Genomic DNA, 18,953 nt, shown 5'->3' with positions numbered 1-18,953 from the left:
CCAGGGCCTTTTTTGATGCGGAACATATCACCAAGGTCATTTTCGATGCCTTGGGAGGTGATCGTGATCATAAAAGTGACGTCAGCATTGCAACCATGAGCAGGCACCGAGTCTCGGGGGTTCAGAGAATCTGGCCAGGTAGAGAGCCGTCGGGTTAAAGAGAAACCTGGGTCTAAGGAGCCAAGATCAATTGGTTGTGTGCACATTATGCACTGGAGTCATCAGGTGGGAAGATGTATGTAAGTTATCTTTTGGATAAGGACACCAGTATGTTCCCCAATTCCGTAAGACACCCAAGCCTAAACCTGAACCCTCAGAATTTTGTACCCGCGCCTCCACAATATCCGGATTTCACAGGATACCATCACGTTCCAGGCATTAACAACGACTCTCACCACAGCCAAACAGCAACGTGGAATCCCGCGTACCCTCCTCCACGGGAAGAATGGACACCTTACGGACCGGGGACTGGACCTTCAACCTCGAGCACCGGTCAGATGGGTTTCAGTCCGCCAGAATTTTCATCTGTTCAAGCACCCGGTCTTCTTCCATCTTCCATAAACACATCAGTCGGTCAACTGTCGCCGAACTCTCAGCGCCGGAACCCGTACCACTGGTTGCGTCAGACAGCCCCGCCGTCAAACTCAGGTGCATTAAAAACTAAATGCAATTATTGTATTTGGAACAATGTGATACAATTATTATTATTATTATTATTAGGATCGCGTCCACAAGAAAATCACTTACAAATTAGGCCTATGTAAAGTTAAGACGTACCACATGTGAAATCTTGATTTCATCCAACGTGTCTAAAAGTTTATATTGTGTTTTTTTTTATTTTTTTTTTATGATAATAAATAACATTAATAAGTGACGATATCATAGTATTTAACGGACTTCTCAGCATTCAGACACGAAAAGAACAGAGAAAGACATCAAGGCAAAGAGATGAATCACATATTAGCATGACAATCCCAGCGAAAGTAGTGGAGTTTCTTTCTTTCTATATATATATATATATATATATATATATATATATATATATATATATTATAATAACAGCAAAATATTTGTTCTAACAGTGCCGTAATGCTGGGTTTAGGGTCAGAAGTGCACTGCACACATTTACGGCTGACAATAGTTTAGAAAGAATCTCTACTACTTTCGCTGGGTTTGTCATGCTAATATGTGATTTATCTCTTTGCTTTGATGTCTTTCTTTGTTCTTTTCGTGTCTGAATGCTAAGAAGTCCGTTAAATACTTTGATATATTCACTTATTATTTGTAGGCTACGAATTTAGGGAGATTCTGAAATAATGGATGCAGTTTATGTAGGAGTCAGTTGCTGAAATAAATAAGTAGCCTACACTGTACAAAATACATAAAATAAAAATAAATAAATGTAGATAACCTAAAAATGTGCCTCATGTGGTAACATTTAAATTAATTGGTTTTATTAAAGTAAATTATTATTATTATTATTATTATTATTATTATTATTATTATTTAATAGGCTATATAAGCCTATTACATTTCGTGCCTGAATGCTGAGTAGTCCATTAAATACTTTGATATATTCACTTATTATTTAAAGGCTACGAATTTAGGTAGATTCTGAAATAATGGATGCAGTTTATGAGTCAATTGCTGAAATAAATAAGTAGCCTACACTGTAAAAAAACTAAAAAATAAATAAAATTGTAGATTACCTAAAAATGTGCCTCATGTGGTAACATTTAAATTAATTGGTTTTATTAAAGTAAAATAATTGTTTTATTTTATTTAATAGGCTATAACTAAATCAACCAGAAAAATAGGTTACACCAACGAAAGTTTTTTTTATTTTTAGGGGTTAGATCAAGTAATAAATAATTTATTATGTGTGGATAGATAGATAGATAGATAGATTTCCAAGAAATAAAAAAAGGAAAAAAAATTATATAAAATAGTCAGTGATCATTATTTATTGGATTATGACTTATTGGAAAACAATAGATTAACTAGTCAATAGTATATATATATATATATATATATATATATATATATATATATATATATATATATATATATATATATTACACACACACACAGCTCTGGAAAAAATTAAGTGACCACTGCAAAATTATCAGAAATTATCCATCTTTCTTGATCACATTCCAGAGGTTTTCAATGGGGTTCAGGCCTGGAGATTGGGCTGGCCACGACAGGGTCTTGATCTGGTGGTCCTCCATTCACACATTGATTGACATGGCTGTATGGCATAGTGCATTGTCCTGATGGAAAAACCAATCCTCAGAGTTGGGGAACATTGTCAAAGCAGAAGGAAGCAATTATTCTTCCAGGATAACCTAGTACGTGGCTGTGATGAGGAGGGCGTGGCCAGGCTGCAAGGATGGACGCCTGGCACTGAATTACCCCAGTCAGCCGGGAGAGGGAAAAAGAGGAGCCAGAGACGCCAGTGAGAGAGAGATAGATGCATGCAGCCGACGATCATGTGCATTCTGCATTGGGCCAGGAAGGCCAACAGTGTGAGCGACACACGGAGCCAGCGAGTGTGTTCTGAAAAGCAGTTTTATGTTGTGTCCAAGTGAAAATGTGTCTAATTAAAGTCTTCCGTGAACTGTTCACCCAGCTCCCGCTTCCTCCTTCATAGGGAAGGCAGAGATCTGCCACAATGGTGATGAAATCTGCGAAGAGTTCCTGGATGTCTACATCTGAGATGCCAAAGTCAAGATTGGACATGAGGAGTTTGTCATCGGTCTCCATGCCTGCTGCTGCATTCGCACTGTAGCCGTTGTCAAACAGGTCATGTTGCCACTTGTCTGGGAGCTGCTTGGGCCTGCTGTATGGTGTAGGTCTGATTCTGCTGCTCAGGTTCTGGCAGTTCCTCATGGGGCCCGATCCTCCGCCGCGGTCTCTGAAGCCTCTGCATGTTCCCCCCCCCCAGTCGTCTAATGGTTAGACGGAGACATGGAGAGACCTTCATACCACAGTGTCTCACACCCACTGTGAAATTTGGTGGAGGATCGGTGATGATCTGGGCATGCTTCAGCAAGGCTGGAATCGGGCAGATTCGTCTTTGTGAAGGACGCATGAATCAAGCCACATAGAAGGTTATCCTGGAAGAAAACTTTCTCCCTTCTGCTCTGACAATGTTCCCCAACTCTGAGGATTGGTTTTTTCCAGCAGGACAATGATCCATGCTACACAGCCATGTCAATCAATGTGTGAATGGAGGACCATCAGATCAAGACCCTGTCATGGCCAGCCCAATCTCCAGACCTGAACACCTTTGAAAACCTCTGGAATGTGATCAAGAGGAAGATGGATGGTCACAAGCCAGCAAACAATGCCGAGCTGCTTGAATTTTTGCACCAGGAGTGGCATAAAGTCATCCAACAGCAATGTAAAAGACTGGTAGAGAGCATACCAAGACACATGAAAGCTGTGATTGAAAATCAGGGTTATTACACCAAATATTGAATTCTGAACTCTTCCTAAGTTAACTTTAGTATTGTGTTGTTAAAAATGAATATGAACCTGTTTTCTTTGCATTATTCAAGGTCTGAAAACACTGCACTGCTTTTATTTCTTTCATCACATTCCCAGTGGGTCAGAAGTTTACATACACTTTGTTAGTATGTGGTAGCCTTGCCTTTAAATTGTTTAACTTGTGTCAGACATTTTGGGTAGCCTTCCACCAGCTTCTCACAATAAGTTGCTGGAATTTTGGCCCATTCCTCCAGACAGAACTGGTGTATTGGTTTGTAGGCCTCCTTGCTCACACACGCTTTTTCAGTTCTGCCCACAAAGTTTCTATCGGACTGAGGTCAGCGCTTTGTGATGGCCACTCCAATACACTGACTTTGTTGTCCTTAAGCCATTTTGCCACAACTTTGGAGATATGCTTGGGGTCATTGTCCATTTGGAAGACCCATTTGCGACCAAGCTTTACCTTCCTGGCTGATGTCTTGAGATGTTGTTTCAATATATTCCTATATATATATATATATATATACAAAGTATATATTAAACAATACAATAAGGTAGTCATAGTTCTTTGGATTTAAATAATAGGCCTTGTAATGCAATACTTGGAAAAAATGGTCAGTAGCCTTAAAACAAGTATGGTATGTTTATCTCACTGGTTATAACTTTATACTAATTATATGTTGTAATGTATGCATCAGACTAGAAGTATAAATATGTTTTAGGTATAGCCTATGTATTTACAGTTGGACCTAATATCTCCATTAATGCAGTGCTCAAAGGTGGGCTCGTACACACCGGTACGCTATAGGCTACCGGCGATGATACAAAATGCTTTTACAGTACTGTGTTGGCAAAAAAAAAAAAAAAAAAAACAATATCTGGTATTGTGTTGGCTTCTTTTATAGTGGCATGTTATGTTTAGTGGATACCATTAGGAACCAATAGATATCAGTAATAAAAACCGATACAAACCTAATCCTAATTAAATATGGCACAAAACACACTACACTCATAATGGTAGGCTATTTGTAGTGGATACCACTAGAATTTCCATTGTTTTTTTTATTTATTTTTTTTACACTCTTTATGATCCATTCACTCCGATTTAAATGCATCCGAACTCAGGAGACCAGAAACACAAGCTCATGCGAAGAAATGTCGTACTCTGCTGTACAAGACCAAGTCATTCTTTCAAGGTGAGCCAACAAGGTTAGCATAGCCATTTATAATGCGGTGGTCCCATAGATATTCTATGGACGGTACACTGGAGAGGAAATAAGAGGACGTTTTTTTTATTTTTTATCCCCTTTTCTCCCAATTTGGAATGCCCAGTTCCCACTACTTAGTAGGTCCTGTGGTGGTGTGGTTACTCACCTTAATCTGGGTGGCGGAGGACAAGTCTCAGTTGCCTCCGCTTCTGAGACAGTCAATCCATGCATCTTATCACATGGCTCGTTGTGCATGACACCGCGGAGACTCACAGCACGGGAGGCTCATGCTACTCTCCGCGATCCATGCACAACTTACCACGCGCCCCATTGAGAGCCAGAACCCCTAATCGCGACCACGAGGAGGTTACCCCATGTGACTTTACCCTCCCTAGCAACCGGGCAAATTTGGTTGCTTAGGAGACCTGGCTGGAGTCACTCAGCACACCCTGGATTCAAACTCGTGACTCCAGGGGTGGTAGTCAGCGTCAATACTCGCTGAGCTACCCAGGCCCCCCGTTTTTATTATTATTATTTTTTTAATGGATCTCTATGGAGGAGATGCTTCAATGTGCTGAATAAACTGCTTTTTGTGAGGTAACAGCTCATAATTTAATGAACTGAACATGCTTCAACATGCTTTACACTAAAAATCCTTTTGGAATGAACTATGTGTGGAGTTTACCACGATAAAATTGCTTTTTTATAAGAAATGATGCGGACAATTTTGCGACAGATAAGCGTCAGTTTACGGCTCTCCCCATTCATTTGCATGGTATCCGCAAACGGTGACTTAAAGTCATAACACGCTAGCTGACCGTTATGGTTATCAGTTTCCTTGTTCAGTAGTCTGGGTGTCATGATAAATTGAGTCCGCCCGGTAAATCGAGTCTTCGTGGGGGTAACAGTTTGTGCTTCCTGAGCAAAAACCTAAAATGTTATCATGATAGCATGTCATTGAAGTCTAGGCTAACTGAAAAAAACAAACAATGACATATCTTTAATTTCACAATCTATAACTTCAGTTATATATTATTATGTGTAACATATGATTTAAAAGACATTAAATGTCGTATTTACATTGTTAAAACTGCATATACCATAAAGTGATTTTATACAATTTTTAATCAGGCACTGAACAGAGTAACCATTTCTAGATCTTTGAGCCAATGGAACTGCTGTGATGTCATATGGGGACTTGATTTACCAGGCAGACTCAATTTATCATGACAATGGCACTGATCAGGGAGTCGGCCATTTCTAGGGCAGTCTCAATCGCAAAATTGTTCCAGTGCAGTGAAAAGTTTGCTCCCTAAGAATTCCCACAATGCACCTTAAAAACCAAGGAGCATCATTGCTCACTATATTCCTTACCGGAAATGTCATCATGTCTTCTTAAGACGAGTGCAAGTGTAAAACTATGAAGTCAAAGCCTTATTTACTCTTTAAAAGAGATGTTGTTTGAAATGTCTTTCATCCATAATGACCATGAAAGGAAAACAATATTTTAAATATTAAAGTTGTTAGAAAACACTCCTTTATATTTTTTTTATATCTTTATTTATGTCATTTATCTTTCATAAAAACACTGTACATTGAGTATCTACCACAAAAATGCACAAGGGTCATTCCCACAGTTTGGTGGCATTTCGGCTTTGAAAATTTTGAAAAATGAAATATAATTAATATATATCTTCATGTTTCATCATTACAGGGACATGTTAAAGATTGTCAAGCTAAGTGAAAAAAAAAAAAAAAAAAACAATAAAAATAAAAATTCAGATGTCCATTGAGTTAAATGGCAGCATCAGGGTGGAAAATAAAAGGGTGGACATTCAGTGGATAAATAAGCCACTACATGGTTTGTGATTGATATCTAGCAAACACATTTGTAAACTTATATTGATGATTTTATTTCTGTTAACATAAATGTATTGAAATTTTAAAATTACATTAATTTCACATATATCATCCCATAACAGGGTGGACATATTATGCTTGACCACATATGATTAACACCACAAAATAAAGAAAAACATAAATAAAACAAAAGAGTTACAAACTTCAGATAGCTCAAAAGAATTTTGCAGAATGACTGATGTCCATCTCCAGTATGTGTGATATCATTTCATAACATATATCTTCAATGAAAGGTCATAGTATCATGACATAACAGGGTGGACAATAAATCAAGGGACACACACACACACACACACACACACACACACACACACACACACACACACACACACACACACAAACTCCACTATCAGTGTTAAAATTATACATTTACTACAAATGAATACATGTTAGTGAGATAATGTAGTATTAAACTCTTAATTGTATGGGGGAAAAAAATAGAAATCTAATGATTTAGCACTTATTTTTGTCAAAGATGTTTGACGAGCAGTTTTGGGGAAATGAGGAAATGACAAAGTGCAATAATTGAAAAGGATTTCAATTATTTAAAATGTAACTTTAAAGCCCACAGACGTGTGTAACATTATAAATAGTCTTTATTCTTTTTATCAAGCCTATCAAACTTATAATCAGGTGAATTTAAACAATATAAATACCATACACTTGTACTGGGGACTTAAAAGCCACCGAATTGTAGGAATTGTCATTTATACAGCAAATGTTGTTGATTAATAGCTGAGTTGAATGCGCAGCCTTATTATCATGTCACAGGTGATTGAGTCATAAGTGTCCCATTGTTCAGTGGATGAACACCCTTGCCAGTACCCGAATTCGTGTTCGCGATATACTGATTCACAACATATGGAGTTAGGGAGCTCACTGAGACACAGGGTATGGTAAAAGTGCGGAGGTTGTTATGTCTTTATGGAAGATTTCTGGTACAAGAGTTCAAGTCTGACCGTATGATCCTCGAGGATGTGTGACAAATAGAAGATCAAAACGTCACACGCTGTTCACTTGGCTAAATAAAAAGATTCAGATGTTTCAAAGCTGCATGCTTTATTGTTGCAGAGTGTGAGTAGACAATATATTTTAACATTTTAAATATAATATTATTTGTTATTTGTAACCCGTTACTTACACCAGAAGCCCTCCCGGGTGACACCCTATCCTGGTCCATTGCTTTTGTGATGCCATGGAACTCGTAAACTTTGGCAAGTTCTTTGTTTTTTGGAATTAACGCAATTAACCTAAATTTCAGAATTTGCCAAAATGTGCTTTTTAATATTGCCTATATGTATGTCCGTTAAAAATGTATTCACCCTAAATCCATCTAGTCACTGTTTTAAGGAAAGAAACAAAATTACATTAAATTAGAAAAAACTTTTAATGGAATTGTTCACCCAAAAATTACAATAAAAATTCGAACAGAACAAGATGTAACTCCTTTTTCACTTTACATCTTGCCATGGCAGTCTAAGCTTGATCATGATTTCAAGCTCGATTATACTTCCTAGCCCTTGCGCAGAGCACTAGATGCCGCTCGGAATTTTAATTGAACTTGAAAACATGATCACCAAGGAGACTGCTGATTTTAAGACTTATAATGAAAAAGCCGTTACATTTTTGGTCTGTTTTCATCCAAAACTTATTTGATCGCCTTAGAAGACATGGATTAAACCATGATGAGAGAATTATAATTTTTGGGTGAACTAATCCTTTAATGTAAAAAACAATCTATATGATTATTAATGTCCTAAATTATTTTGCAGTCCTGATATAGCGACCTAATATAGGCTATAATGGATATGCAAAACTGAAGTCCACATTGTTTTATGTGCGTATGGGCCTTTAAGAAATATCATCAATATCTTCTTTAATGGTACAAAATAAAACAATACTTGACATTGTGGTACAGAACGCCACAGTAAGAAATAGCTTTACAGCTCTCAAAATAAAAATTCCACAAAACAGTGCAGAACTACTGTGTCTTCAGTGTGATGCACTTTTCTTAAAGAGACAGTAATCATATTAGCGGTGTCATAACATACAGTACTGTGCAAAAGTCTTCAGCTTTAGTGTGTCAATAGGAAATATAAATGTTAGACTCCCAAACATTACTTTTGCAAATAGAAAAGATTAGAAGAACAGGGAGCCCTGCAACAGATGTCATGGCCCCCACATTGCCCCCCACTGAACATTGTGTCTGTCTGAGATTACATATAGAGACAGAAGCAATTGAGACCGCCTAAATAGGTAGAAGAACTGTGGCGAATTCTCCAAGAAGCTTGGAACATCCTATCTGCCAACAACCAAGAAAAACTGTGTCCAGGTGTACCTAGGAGAATTGGTGCTGTTTTAAAGGCAAAGGTGGTCACACCGAATATTAATTTAGCTTTTTTATGTTTACTGGACTTTGTATAACATTAAGTGATTTCATTTTCTATTTATTTCATTATGACATCCTCACTATGCAACATTTTTCACAGGTGCCTAAAAACTTTGCACAGTACTGTATATATAAACAATGATGAAATGGGAAATAAGGATTTTTGGAATTGTTACAATTGACCCTTTTCACAGACTGTGATGTGATTCAGCCTTAATTAGCAGCTTAAATCTAGCAAACGTTTTTATATTTGTAATTTTTGAATTAATCAGTGTAAATAATTTTTGTGTATTTATAACATCATACTTTGTGTTATATTACCCTGGAATAAGTAACAAAACAAAAACAAAAAAACAAAACAAACAAACAATGAGTTACCAAAGCTGCTCAATGAGGTTTCTAATACAGCTACTAAGACTGCCTTCTACACTGCAAGAAATCACTTGCAAATGCGACCAAAAAATGTCTGTTATTAGCCACTGGTTTCACTCAGATTTCAGATTACACCTGCCAGAGTTGTGCACTAGGGAAGTTAAACTTTAGCACCAAGATCCTTTCACTGCATTCTGTGTCTTAGGAACACGCGCTCAAAGGAAATTTACCTTTTTTGGCCTTGAGTTGTCGTGGATCGCAGTGTCACCATTGCTTAAGTTGAGCCGTGATATGCTATACTTACGTTTACATGAAACTTTTCCACAGACTGTTTTCACAATATTCTCCATAGCCGCTTTTCTACCATCGGGCTGAACGGTTCTGAGCACAGTACAGAATGTTTACAGTAGCATTTCCACTTGAGCACTGTTCGGCATGGCATGATTATAAACTGTTCTTGGCCCGGAATTCTCGGCACGGTTAGCTAACCGTACTCAAACACTCTCAACCGTGCTGGTTGAATGCTTTAGTATGTGGCTACTCATGATTGTCAATTTTTCAATGCAAAGGTAACTTAATTTGTTTCTAGCTTGCCAAGTTTGCTAATATTTCGCTGAAGTTAATAAAAGTAAATAAAAAATAGTGTATGTTTAGTGTATCTTCATGATTTTATGATGATGGTTTAACTAGTGTTGTAGTCTACATTTAGCCTATTTTTCTACATGACTTTTTCATCAGGGAAGTAGATTTTGAGCTTATTAAAACATAAAAATATCAATATATACTCATATACTATTTTCATATAATACTTAGATAATATTTTGTCAACAAATATCCTTTTTAGCCAGTCTGGGAACTTTTACCTCTCTGCATGTTCGTGTGCGGTGGCATACATGAGCCCTCATGATGGTAAACCTTTTTCTCTTTGCTTTCCTTTTTGCGACATGGGCCTTTTCTTTTCTGTGTATTAGCAGAGTAAAACCAGGGTAGCAGTCCTACAAACTGGAACATGCGATCATCCTCCATAGCACACTCGCTCCAATGTTTACCTCTCACACCATCACCAAAGGACTGATGTGTTACAGACATTCTTCTGATTTCACTGCAACTGTAACCATGCCAACTGGCCGGATCGGCATGGAACAGTACAGTTTTGCGATGGTGGAAAAGCGGCTCATTTTACAGCATGTCTACAGACCTGTTGGACATCTGTTGGAAGGTAAAAGTTAAGCAAAACTTGAGAGCTTGTAGATTTGAATTTGAGAACTTGTACAATAAATATTTGTACACGCAAGTCAATGCACATTATTGGAGTAAAGTTTGCTTTGACTCATTCTGTGTAATGTGTGTTCAAAGATGAGATCCATGCGATCCATTTTCATTTTATGATGTCTCTTTGATATCCTATTTGTCATTCAGTTCATGATCAAAAAGTAAAAAGAAACATTAATTTTAATCACATTTTGCACGGATGAGGTAAAAACATTAACTCTTGTTAATGTTCACTCAACAATAAACACTTGCTTACAGAACTGTCAGTATTCTTAAAGAGACAGTACCATTTCAGCGCTTGTGACACTTATCATGTAAACTCAATGTAAATACTTTCAAATCAAATCAAATCACTTTTATTGTCACACAGCCATATACACAAGTGCAATGGTGTGTGAAATTCTTGGGTGCAGTTCCGATCAACATAGCAGTCGTGACAGTGATGAGACATATACCAATTTACAATAACATCAAATTAGCACAGCACAATTTAAAGTCTAATATACACATAATTACACTCAACAATATACAAATAATAACATACACTGTACAGTATACAATACACACAATATAGATACACATTATTCAATAAAAATAAAAATAAAATTATATATAGTAGTATATATAGAATGTACAGTAGGTTGTATTGTACTGTATTGACATTCAGGCTGTCGGTTGATAGTCAGTTGTTAAGAGAGAATATAATATAATAATAATATAATTATGACAGTCCGGTGTGAGATATAAGAGTACGAGTAATAAAGTGCAGTGCTGATGTATTTTGATCGTGGGAGATCAAGAGTTCAAAAGTCTGATTGCTTGGGGGAAGAAGCTATCATTGAGTCAGCTGGTGCGGGTCCTGATGCTGCGATACTGCCTGCCTGATGGTAGCAGTGAGAACAGCCCATGGCTCGGGTGGCTGGAGTCTCTGATGATCCTCCGAGCTTTTTTCACTCACCACCTGGTATATATGTCCTGGAGGGAGGGAAGCTCACCTCCGATGATGTGTCTGGCCTGTTCGCACCACCCTTTGCAGTGCTTTGCGGTTGTGGGCTGTGCTATTGCCGTACCAGGAGGAGATGCAACCAGTCAGGATGCTCTCTACAGTGCAGGTGTAGAACCGTGTGAGGATGTGGCGGTTCATTCCAAACTTCCTCAGCCGTCTCAGGAAGAAGAGGCGCTGGTGAGCCTTCTTCACAACGACTTCAGTGTGGATGGACCATGTGAGTTCCTCAGTGATGTGGACACCCAGGAACTTGAAGCTGCTGACTCTCTCTACTGGTGCTCCTTTGATGGTGATGGGACTGTGTTCTCTGTCTTTTCTTCTGAAGTCCACCACAAGCTCCTTTGTCTTATTGACGCTGAGGGAGAGGTTGTGCTCCTGACACCAGTGTGTCAGAGTGTGCACCTTCTCTCTGTAGGCTGTTTCATCATTGTCAGTGATCAGACCTACCACCGTCGTGTCATCAGCAAACTTAATGATGGAATTGGAGCTATGTGTTGCCACACAGTCATGTGTGTACAAGAAATACAAGAGTGGGCTGAGAACACAGCCCTGTGGGACTCCAGTGTTGAGGGTCAGTGATGAGGAGATGTTGCTGCCTATTCTAACCACCTGGCGTCTGCTTGACAGGAAGTCCAGGATCCAGCTGCACAGCGAGCTGTTTAAGCCCAGAGCCCGGAGTTTCTCATCTAGCTTGGAGGGCATTATGGTGTTGAATGCTGAGCTGTAATCTACAAACAGCATTCTCACATAAGTGTTCTTTTTTTCCAGGTGGGAGAGAGCAGTGTGTATTGTAGATGCAATGGCATCATCAGTGGAGCGGTTGTTGCGGTAAGCAAACTGCAATGGGTCTAGAGAGAGAGGCAGCACAGAGCAGATGTAATCTCTGATTAGTCTTCAAAGCATTTGCTGATGATGGGGGTCAGAGCAACAGGACGCCAGTCATTTAAGCAAGTTATTTTTGATTGATTTGGAACAGGCACAATGGTGGATGTTTTAAAGCATGTGGGGACTATAGACAAAGAGAGGGAAAGGTTGAAAATGTCTGTAAAAACACCAGCCAGCTGGTTCGCGCATGCTCTGATGACACGGCCTGGAATGCTGTCTGGGCCCATGGCTTTGTGGATATTCACCCGTCGGAAGGATCGGGTTACATCCGCTACAGAGACGGAGAGTGAACTAACCTCTGTAGCATCGGCTGCAAGAGCTCTCTCCATGAGGGCGGTGTTATTTCCCTCAAAACGAGCATAAAAAGTATTTAGCTTATCCGGGAGAGAGGCAGCAGTGTTCATGGCGGAGTTTTTATTCCCTTTAAAGTCTGTGATGATGTTAATTCCCTACCACATGCTTCTAGAGTTGGTGGTGTTAAACTGTCCTTCAATCTTGTCCCTGTACTGCCGTTTGGCTGCTTTGATAGTTTTGCGCAGTGCATAACTGGCTTGTTTATGCTCCTCCACGTTCCCGGAATTAAAAGCGGAGGTCCGCGCATCAAGTGCCGTGCGAACATCGCTATTTATCCATGGCTTCTGGTTTGGATAGATCCGTGTTGTTCTGGTCGGAACGACGTCCTCCACGCACTTTTTGATGAAACGCATTACACTATCAGCGTAAAGCTCGATGTCGTCATCAGAGGCGGACCGGAACATCTCCCAGTCCGTGTGATCAAAACAGTCCTGTAGCATAGAGTCTGAGTGGTCCAACCAGCACTGGATCGTTCTGAGGGTGGGTGCTTCCTGTTTCAGTTTCTGCCTGTAAGCGGGCAGAAGCAGAATGGAAGAGTGGTCCGATATGCCAAATGGTGGGCGGGGGAGGGATTTGTAGCCATCCCGGAAGGGAGAGTAGCAATGGTCCAAAAACCAGTCCCCTCGTGTGTTGAAACCAATATGTTGGTGGTATTTTGGTGCGACTGATTTGAAACTGGCTTTATTAAAGTCCCCGGTCACAATGAATGCGGCCTCAGGGTGCGTGGTATCCTGCTCACTTATACTCCCATACAGTTCTCTGAGTGCCCGGTCTGTGTCGGCTTGTTGGGGGATGTACACAGCTGTTATAATGACCGCTGTGAATTCCCTCGGTAGCCAGAATAGTCGACACAGAAGCATGAGAAATTCCAGATCAGGAGAGCAGAAAGACTTGATAGAATGTACGTTCCTCTGATCACACCAGGATTTGTTGATCATAAAACATACACCACCACCTCTGCTTTTACCTGAGAGGTCTTTCGCTCTGTCCGCTCGGTGCATGGAGAACCCCGCGGGATCAATGGCTGAGTCTGGAATCTCCGCAGACATCCAAGTTTCTGTTAGGCAGATAATGCAGCAGTCCCTCGTCTCTCGTTGGAAAGAGATCCGCGCTTTCAGCTCGCAGAGCTTGTTATCCAGAGACGGAACATTTGCCAGTAGAATACTTTTGTATTTATATAACAAAATGTAGTGTAGTAAGTGTAATAAATCTGTAAATAAATGCATATTTAAAGGGGAAATCATATATCATGAAAGATTTTAACTTCAACAAACACTGTAAATATTGAAGAATTTAATAAACAGGCTTTTGCAATATCTATGCAGGGGTCTGGTAAAAACCTGTGCAAAGCCCTACCCCATAAACCTAATGTTTTTTTTTTTGTTTTTTTTTCTTATACGTAGTACTTTTGATATAGCAGCACTTACGTGTTAGATGCGTACTTCTATTTTCATTATTAGGTTCCAACTTTGTGAGTATTTTGTGTATGAAAAATGTGTATGGAATTTCAAACTGTAATAACAGCTTGTATCATTATTATAAATGCAATTTCATGACATCATATAAATTGATAGAATGTAAAATCTTTAAAAAACTCAAATGTGATTAAAATGATGAAAGCAAAATATGAAATAAAATATACACTCTCACATATTTTAGCCTGTGAAGTCATATATACAGTATAAATACCATATTTATGTGAGGATGTCCGCTTCCCGGCTTGCTTTATATCTTTTTCAGCTGTATTACGCTTACATGTCGTCAAAGAACAAAAATGTACTAGCTAATGTCGATTCTTTCTCCAACGTGTCCATGTAGGATTGTGAGGGAGTAATGGAAAATATGGCATCTTTCTCTCTTCTGACTGCTGTAATCCACAGCTCTCCATTTTTCTTATTTTAAAAAGATGTGAAAGTGTAAAAGTGTTTTTTTTTTCTTCTTCTTCTTTTGTTTCTAGAGCAAATAAGTAAGCAAAAATGTTATTTGTTGTGGTCACCTATTCCCCGCTATACAAGTTAAACCTGCTATCGTTTTCTTCTTCATTCCAAACCCAGATATGTGAAAAGGGTCCAGTACTGTTTCAAAACAACTCTGATATTTCAGCATATTTCTAAACAATGTATTTCATCACTGTTAGCACAGTTCCTCTCTATTCCTCTGTATTTTATCCTCTCTCTATGAACTGAATGAAATGTATGTCATGACATGACATCATAGGAAAGTTACAAAAAGTAACAGCTCATGGGCTGTAATATCTGTGTGAAAACGATTTCATTTCTGTTGAATAAGAAAGAATAATAAGAATCTTGGGGCAATTCCTAAAGACAACAGTTTTAATTGCCTCAACATTATTATCTGGAGCCAAACAAGCCCATGTTATGTTTTGTTAGCTCACTATCAAAGTTATATTCAAATATTAAACATATTTTATGTAAACCGGTATATATATATTGGAGTACATGGCTTTTTAAATGGATGGATTTAGGAGTTCCTTAACCAAGTTAATCATAACTAGAGATTATGGTCTCTAATGAGATTTTCAATGTAGATGGTATGGTTGAGAAGCCTAATGATCTGGAGTTCCTCCCTCTGTGGCTGTTGCCCTATATAGGCTGTGTCCTTCCCTTTGCAGTTTATGTTTTAATATTTAACCTGGTAGCCACCAGAGCACTTAAGTCGCCTTTTGTCACTGACAAGGTAAACTAAGTTTGAAATATAGAGACACGATTCCAGACCTTTATAACATGGACATTTTGGGTTATACTTTTTGTTTTTAGTTTGTTATATTATTATTTATATTACTTCTTGTCCCAGTGCTTGCACTTTGATTCTTAATAAATTAAATACACAGTAATCAATGTTTTATAATGTGAAGGAAAGAATGACAATTCAAAACCGAATACAAATTTCCTTTGTCAATATACAGTGTAAAAAATTTTGTTAGGAAACATGTAGTAACATCTAATTTTTTTTTTTTTTTTTTTCAAACATTTTATTTAATCTGACTAATTAAATGTGAAAAATTAGGTTACACCAATGTCATTTTTATGGGTTAGATCAAGTAGAAATAGATCCTCGAGATAACAATTGCAGGTTACATCTTTTCAGTGTTTGAAGTTAAAATAAATGAGAAGTGTGAAATATCTTAAATAAATTCCATCATTTTCACAGGGACATATTCACAATTATCAGAAGTTATTCATTGCATTTGAAGTAAACCTGTTTTTTTTTTGTTTGTTTTCCCTTTAGGAGGGAAGACCAGAACAAAAGACAAATATCGGGTAGTATACACGGATCATCAGCGCCTAGAACTGGAGAAGGAATTCCATTACAGCCGTTACATTACAATAAGAAGAAAAGCAGAATTGGCAACAGCACTCAGTCTATCAGAGAGACAGGTTAGCTACTCTAATACAGCCTACTCTTTCTTAAGATAGCTTTGAAATCATAGTAATACAGCACAATACAATAATTTTACTGCAGCTCTCACACAAAATGTATATAAAAGATTAAGTTTATAGGGGATAATCACTGAGTTTTTACTTCATATTGTGTACATTGAAACCCGTACATTAGCCTATCCCTATTTTTAAAGTTGAATTTGAAATATTGTGATGTAACATACAACTTTCTCTATTTCTGAAACAGCAATGTAACTGAGGACTTTAAGCGTTTACACAGTTACTGTACTTTTTAAACATTTGCTCAAACAAACTCAGAATGTATGATATTGACCCTAAAACCAAACAAAGTAATCTGTCATCAAATTATGTCTTTGATTCTGTGTGCCACCTCAACATAAGGTGGGCTTAGTGTCATAAAGCATGTCTTCATCTGTGTAGTCAATGGCAGAGCAAGATAAGAATAAAAAGGTACCTGGTTGGTTTCCTTAAGACCCTATCACATTTCTTGAGAATGAGGCTGAATACAGTCAAATTTATTTGTTAATAGTTGGCCATATCTGCAAACAAAATGTAGTTTCCAAATAATGACAGAATCCTAATGAAAAAAAAGCAGGAAACGTGTTTAAAAAAACAAAACATTTAAATAGGTAAAGAATTTTTTTTTATAATATATATATTAAGGAGGCCGATTACTCAAAGTAAAGCAAGCGTAAATGAGATCCACTTTGTTATTTCTCACAACACGACTTTAAGGTTCATTGTTCTTTGCGATATGGCTTATGTCAAATGAAGGTCTTCATGTTGTTGATAGGTGAAGATCTGGTTCCAGAACCGACGTGCTAAAGAGAGAAAAGTCAACAAAAAGAAGATGCAGCAGCCGCAGCCCGCATCCACAACCACACCCACCCCACCTGGCTCAGCTCTCCCAGGCAATGTTGCCATGGTGACAAGTAGCAGCAGTGGCCTGGTATCTCCGTCTATGCCAATGACTATCAAAGAAGAGTACTAAAGTGAGGAGAAGAGCCAGATGTTTACTTTTTTAATACTATAACAGATCCCGTTAAAAACATTACAGTAACACATTACTTCAAAATCATCTTTCTCACAACGAAAAAGAAGTACCACAAATATGACAAATGTAGCAAAGAATGTCTCCTGCACCCTGGGGTTTTAGCGAAAACTTGGCAACAGCCATTGCAAAATAATGAAAGATGCATTCCAAGTACACATTCATTTGAAATGTTGTGTAATATTTCTCTGGTTCTGTTGGTTTCTTTAATTCTAGTACTTTAATAGTTTTGCCTTGCTCATCACTGTAAACTTTGAGATGTTTTCAGATTCTTATGTTGAATTAAAATAACTGTATCTTTCTAAGGTAATTTGTATGAATAAAATAAATGTTTTATTGTCATTTGTTGTCATATGAATTGATACCTTTCAGAACTGCACATAGTTTTTACAGACAAGTCGAAGCAACTGAAGAGAGCAACATTTCCATTCATCAGCTGTACACTTAATATTTACTGTATCTGACATTGTGTTATGTTGTGTCTTCCCCACAGATATCACAAATAGAGCTCAACAACAGCCAAGTGCCAAAGTTTATCCTTTTGGTAGGGCACATTTTGGTTTCTATAAAACATTGATATTCAGCATCAGTTTTTATTGGCTTTAAAGCAATGTAGGTCCTTTCATTTTCACTCACTGTGTTAACTCTTAAAATGTTGATTTTTTATTTTTATTTAAATCGCTGACTGAAAAATCTTTTTTTTTTTTTTTCTTTCAGTTGCTTACTCATGTTTTATCTAACTTACATCCAAATTTAGAGAAAACTTAAAACTTTATGGAATATTACTGCAGAATCCTAGAATGGCCTGTAAAAACTAATGTGAAGTCGAGTAAGAGTGAACAGACAGCACTCTTGCAACAGCTCAAGCTGTTTGCACAGTGTAACGGCATTGCTGAATAAGAGACGAGTGCACATTAAGTAACTGTGAGCTATTTCATTATCAAACACACTCTGAACCCTCTTATCAATGGTGTGACAGAGAAGCTCAGCTTGACGGGCAGAACATCTCCTCGAAAGCGTCGCTTCAACAGGACCTGTTTTATGACCATGTTAACAAAGCCAGGGTGCGGCGTCCAAAGGGCGAGCAAACAGAACAATACACATCTGCCTGTGTAGATCTCTATTCACAGACAGTGTCTATATGTCCATACTGAATCGTAATAAACAGTATAGTTTGATTGCAGAACAGATTTTCCATTTAGTTTCATTTACTTGCTTTGTAATAAATCAATTTACTTCTCTTATGGCCATCAGATAATAATGTTACACAATATACAGGAATATATTGCTTTGAAGACAGCACTCTAAACAATAAAGTAGTTCAGCACAAATTATGATGAAGTATGTATATATATATATATATATATATATATATATATATATATATATATATATATATATATGTATGTATATATATATATATATATATATATATATATATATATATATGTATGTGTATATATATATATATATATATATATATATATATATATATATATATATATATATATACTTTATCATAATTTTTTTTTGTTTTTGTTTTTTTTTTTTTTTCAGTAGGCTATATTAGAATTCACAATTT

General features: G+C 37.5%; 1 protein-coding gene across 1 annotated transcript; it reads left to right on the top strand.

Annotated features, from left to right (window-relative positions):
• Positions 1 to 233: 233 nt before the first annotated feature.
• Positions 234 to 17,375, top strand: LOC127429160 (homeobox protein CDX-1-like). Its single transcript, XM_051678031.1, has 3 exons — positions 234 to 648; positions 16,148 to 16,296; positions 17,114 to 17,375. Exons 1-3 carry the CDS (start codon positions 234 to 236, stop codon positions 17,309 to 17,311), a joined length of 762 nt encoding a protein of 253 aa, XP_051533991.1. The 3' UTR covers positions 17,312 to 17,375.
• The last annotated feature ends 1,578 nt before the right edge of the window (positions 17,376 to 18,953 follow it).

This window comes from Myxocyprinus asiaticus, chromosome 38, assembly GCF_019703515.2.
Source record: "Myxocyprinus asiaticus isolate MX2 ecotype Aquarium Trade chromosome 38, UBuf_Myxa_2, whole genome shotgun sequence".
Taxonomy (NCBI): Eukaryota; Metazoa; Chordata; class Actinopteri; order Cypriniformes; family Catostomidae; genus Myxocyprinus; species Myxocyprinus asiaticus.
This window is presented reverse-complemented; position numbering and strand designations above follow the sequence as displayed.

Coding starts and splice junctions, on each gene's coding strand:
- LOC127429160 (XM_051678031.1), top strand. CDS start 234: ATGTATGTAAGTTATCTTTTGGATAAGGACACCAGTATGTTCCCCAAT. Junction 649..16,147: donor AGCCCCGCCGTCAAACTCAG/GTGCATTAAAAA, acceptor TTTTCCCTTTAG/GAGGGAAGACCAGAACAAAA. Junction 16,297..17,113: donor TCAGTCTATCAGAGAGACAG/GTTAGCTACTCT, acceptor TGTTGTTGATAG/GTGAAGATCTGGTTCCAGAA.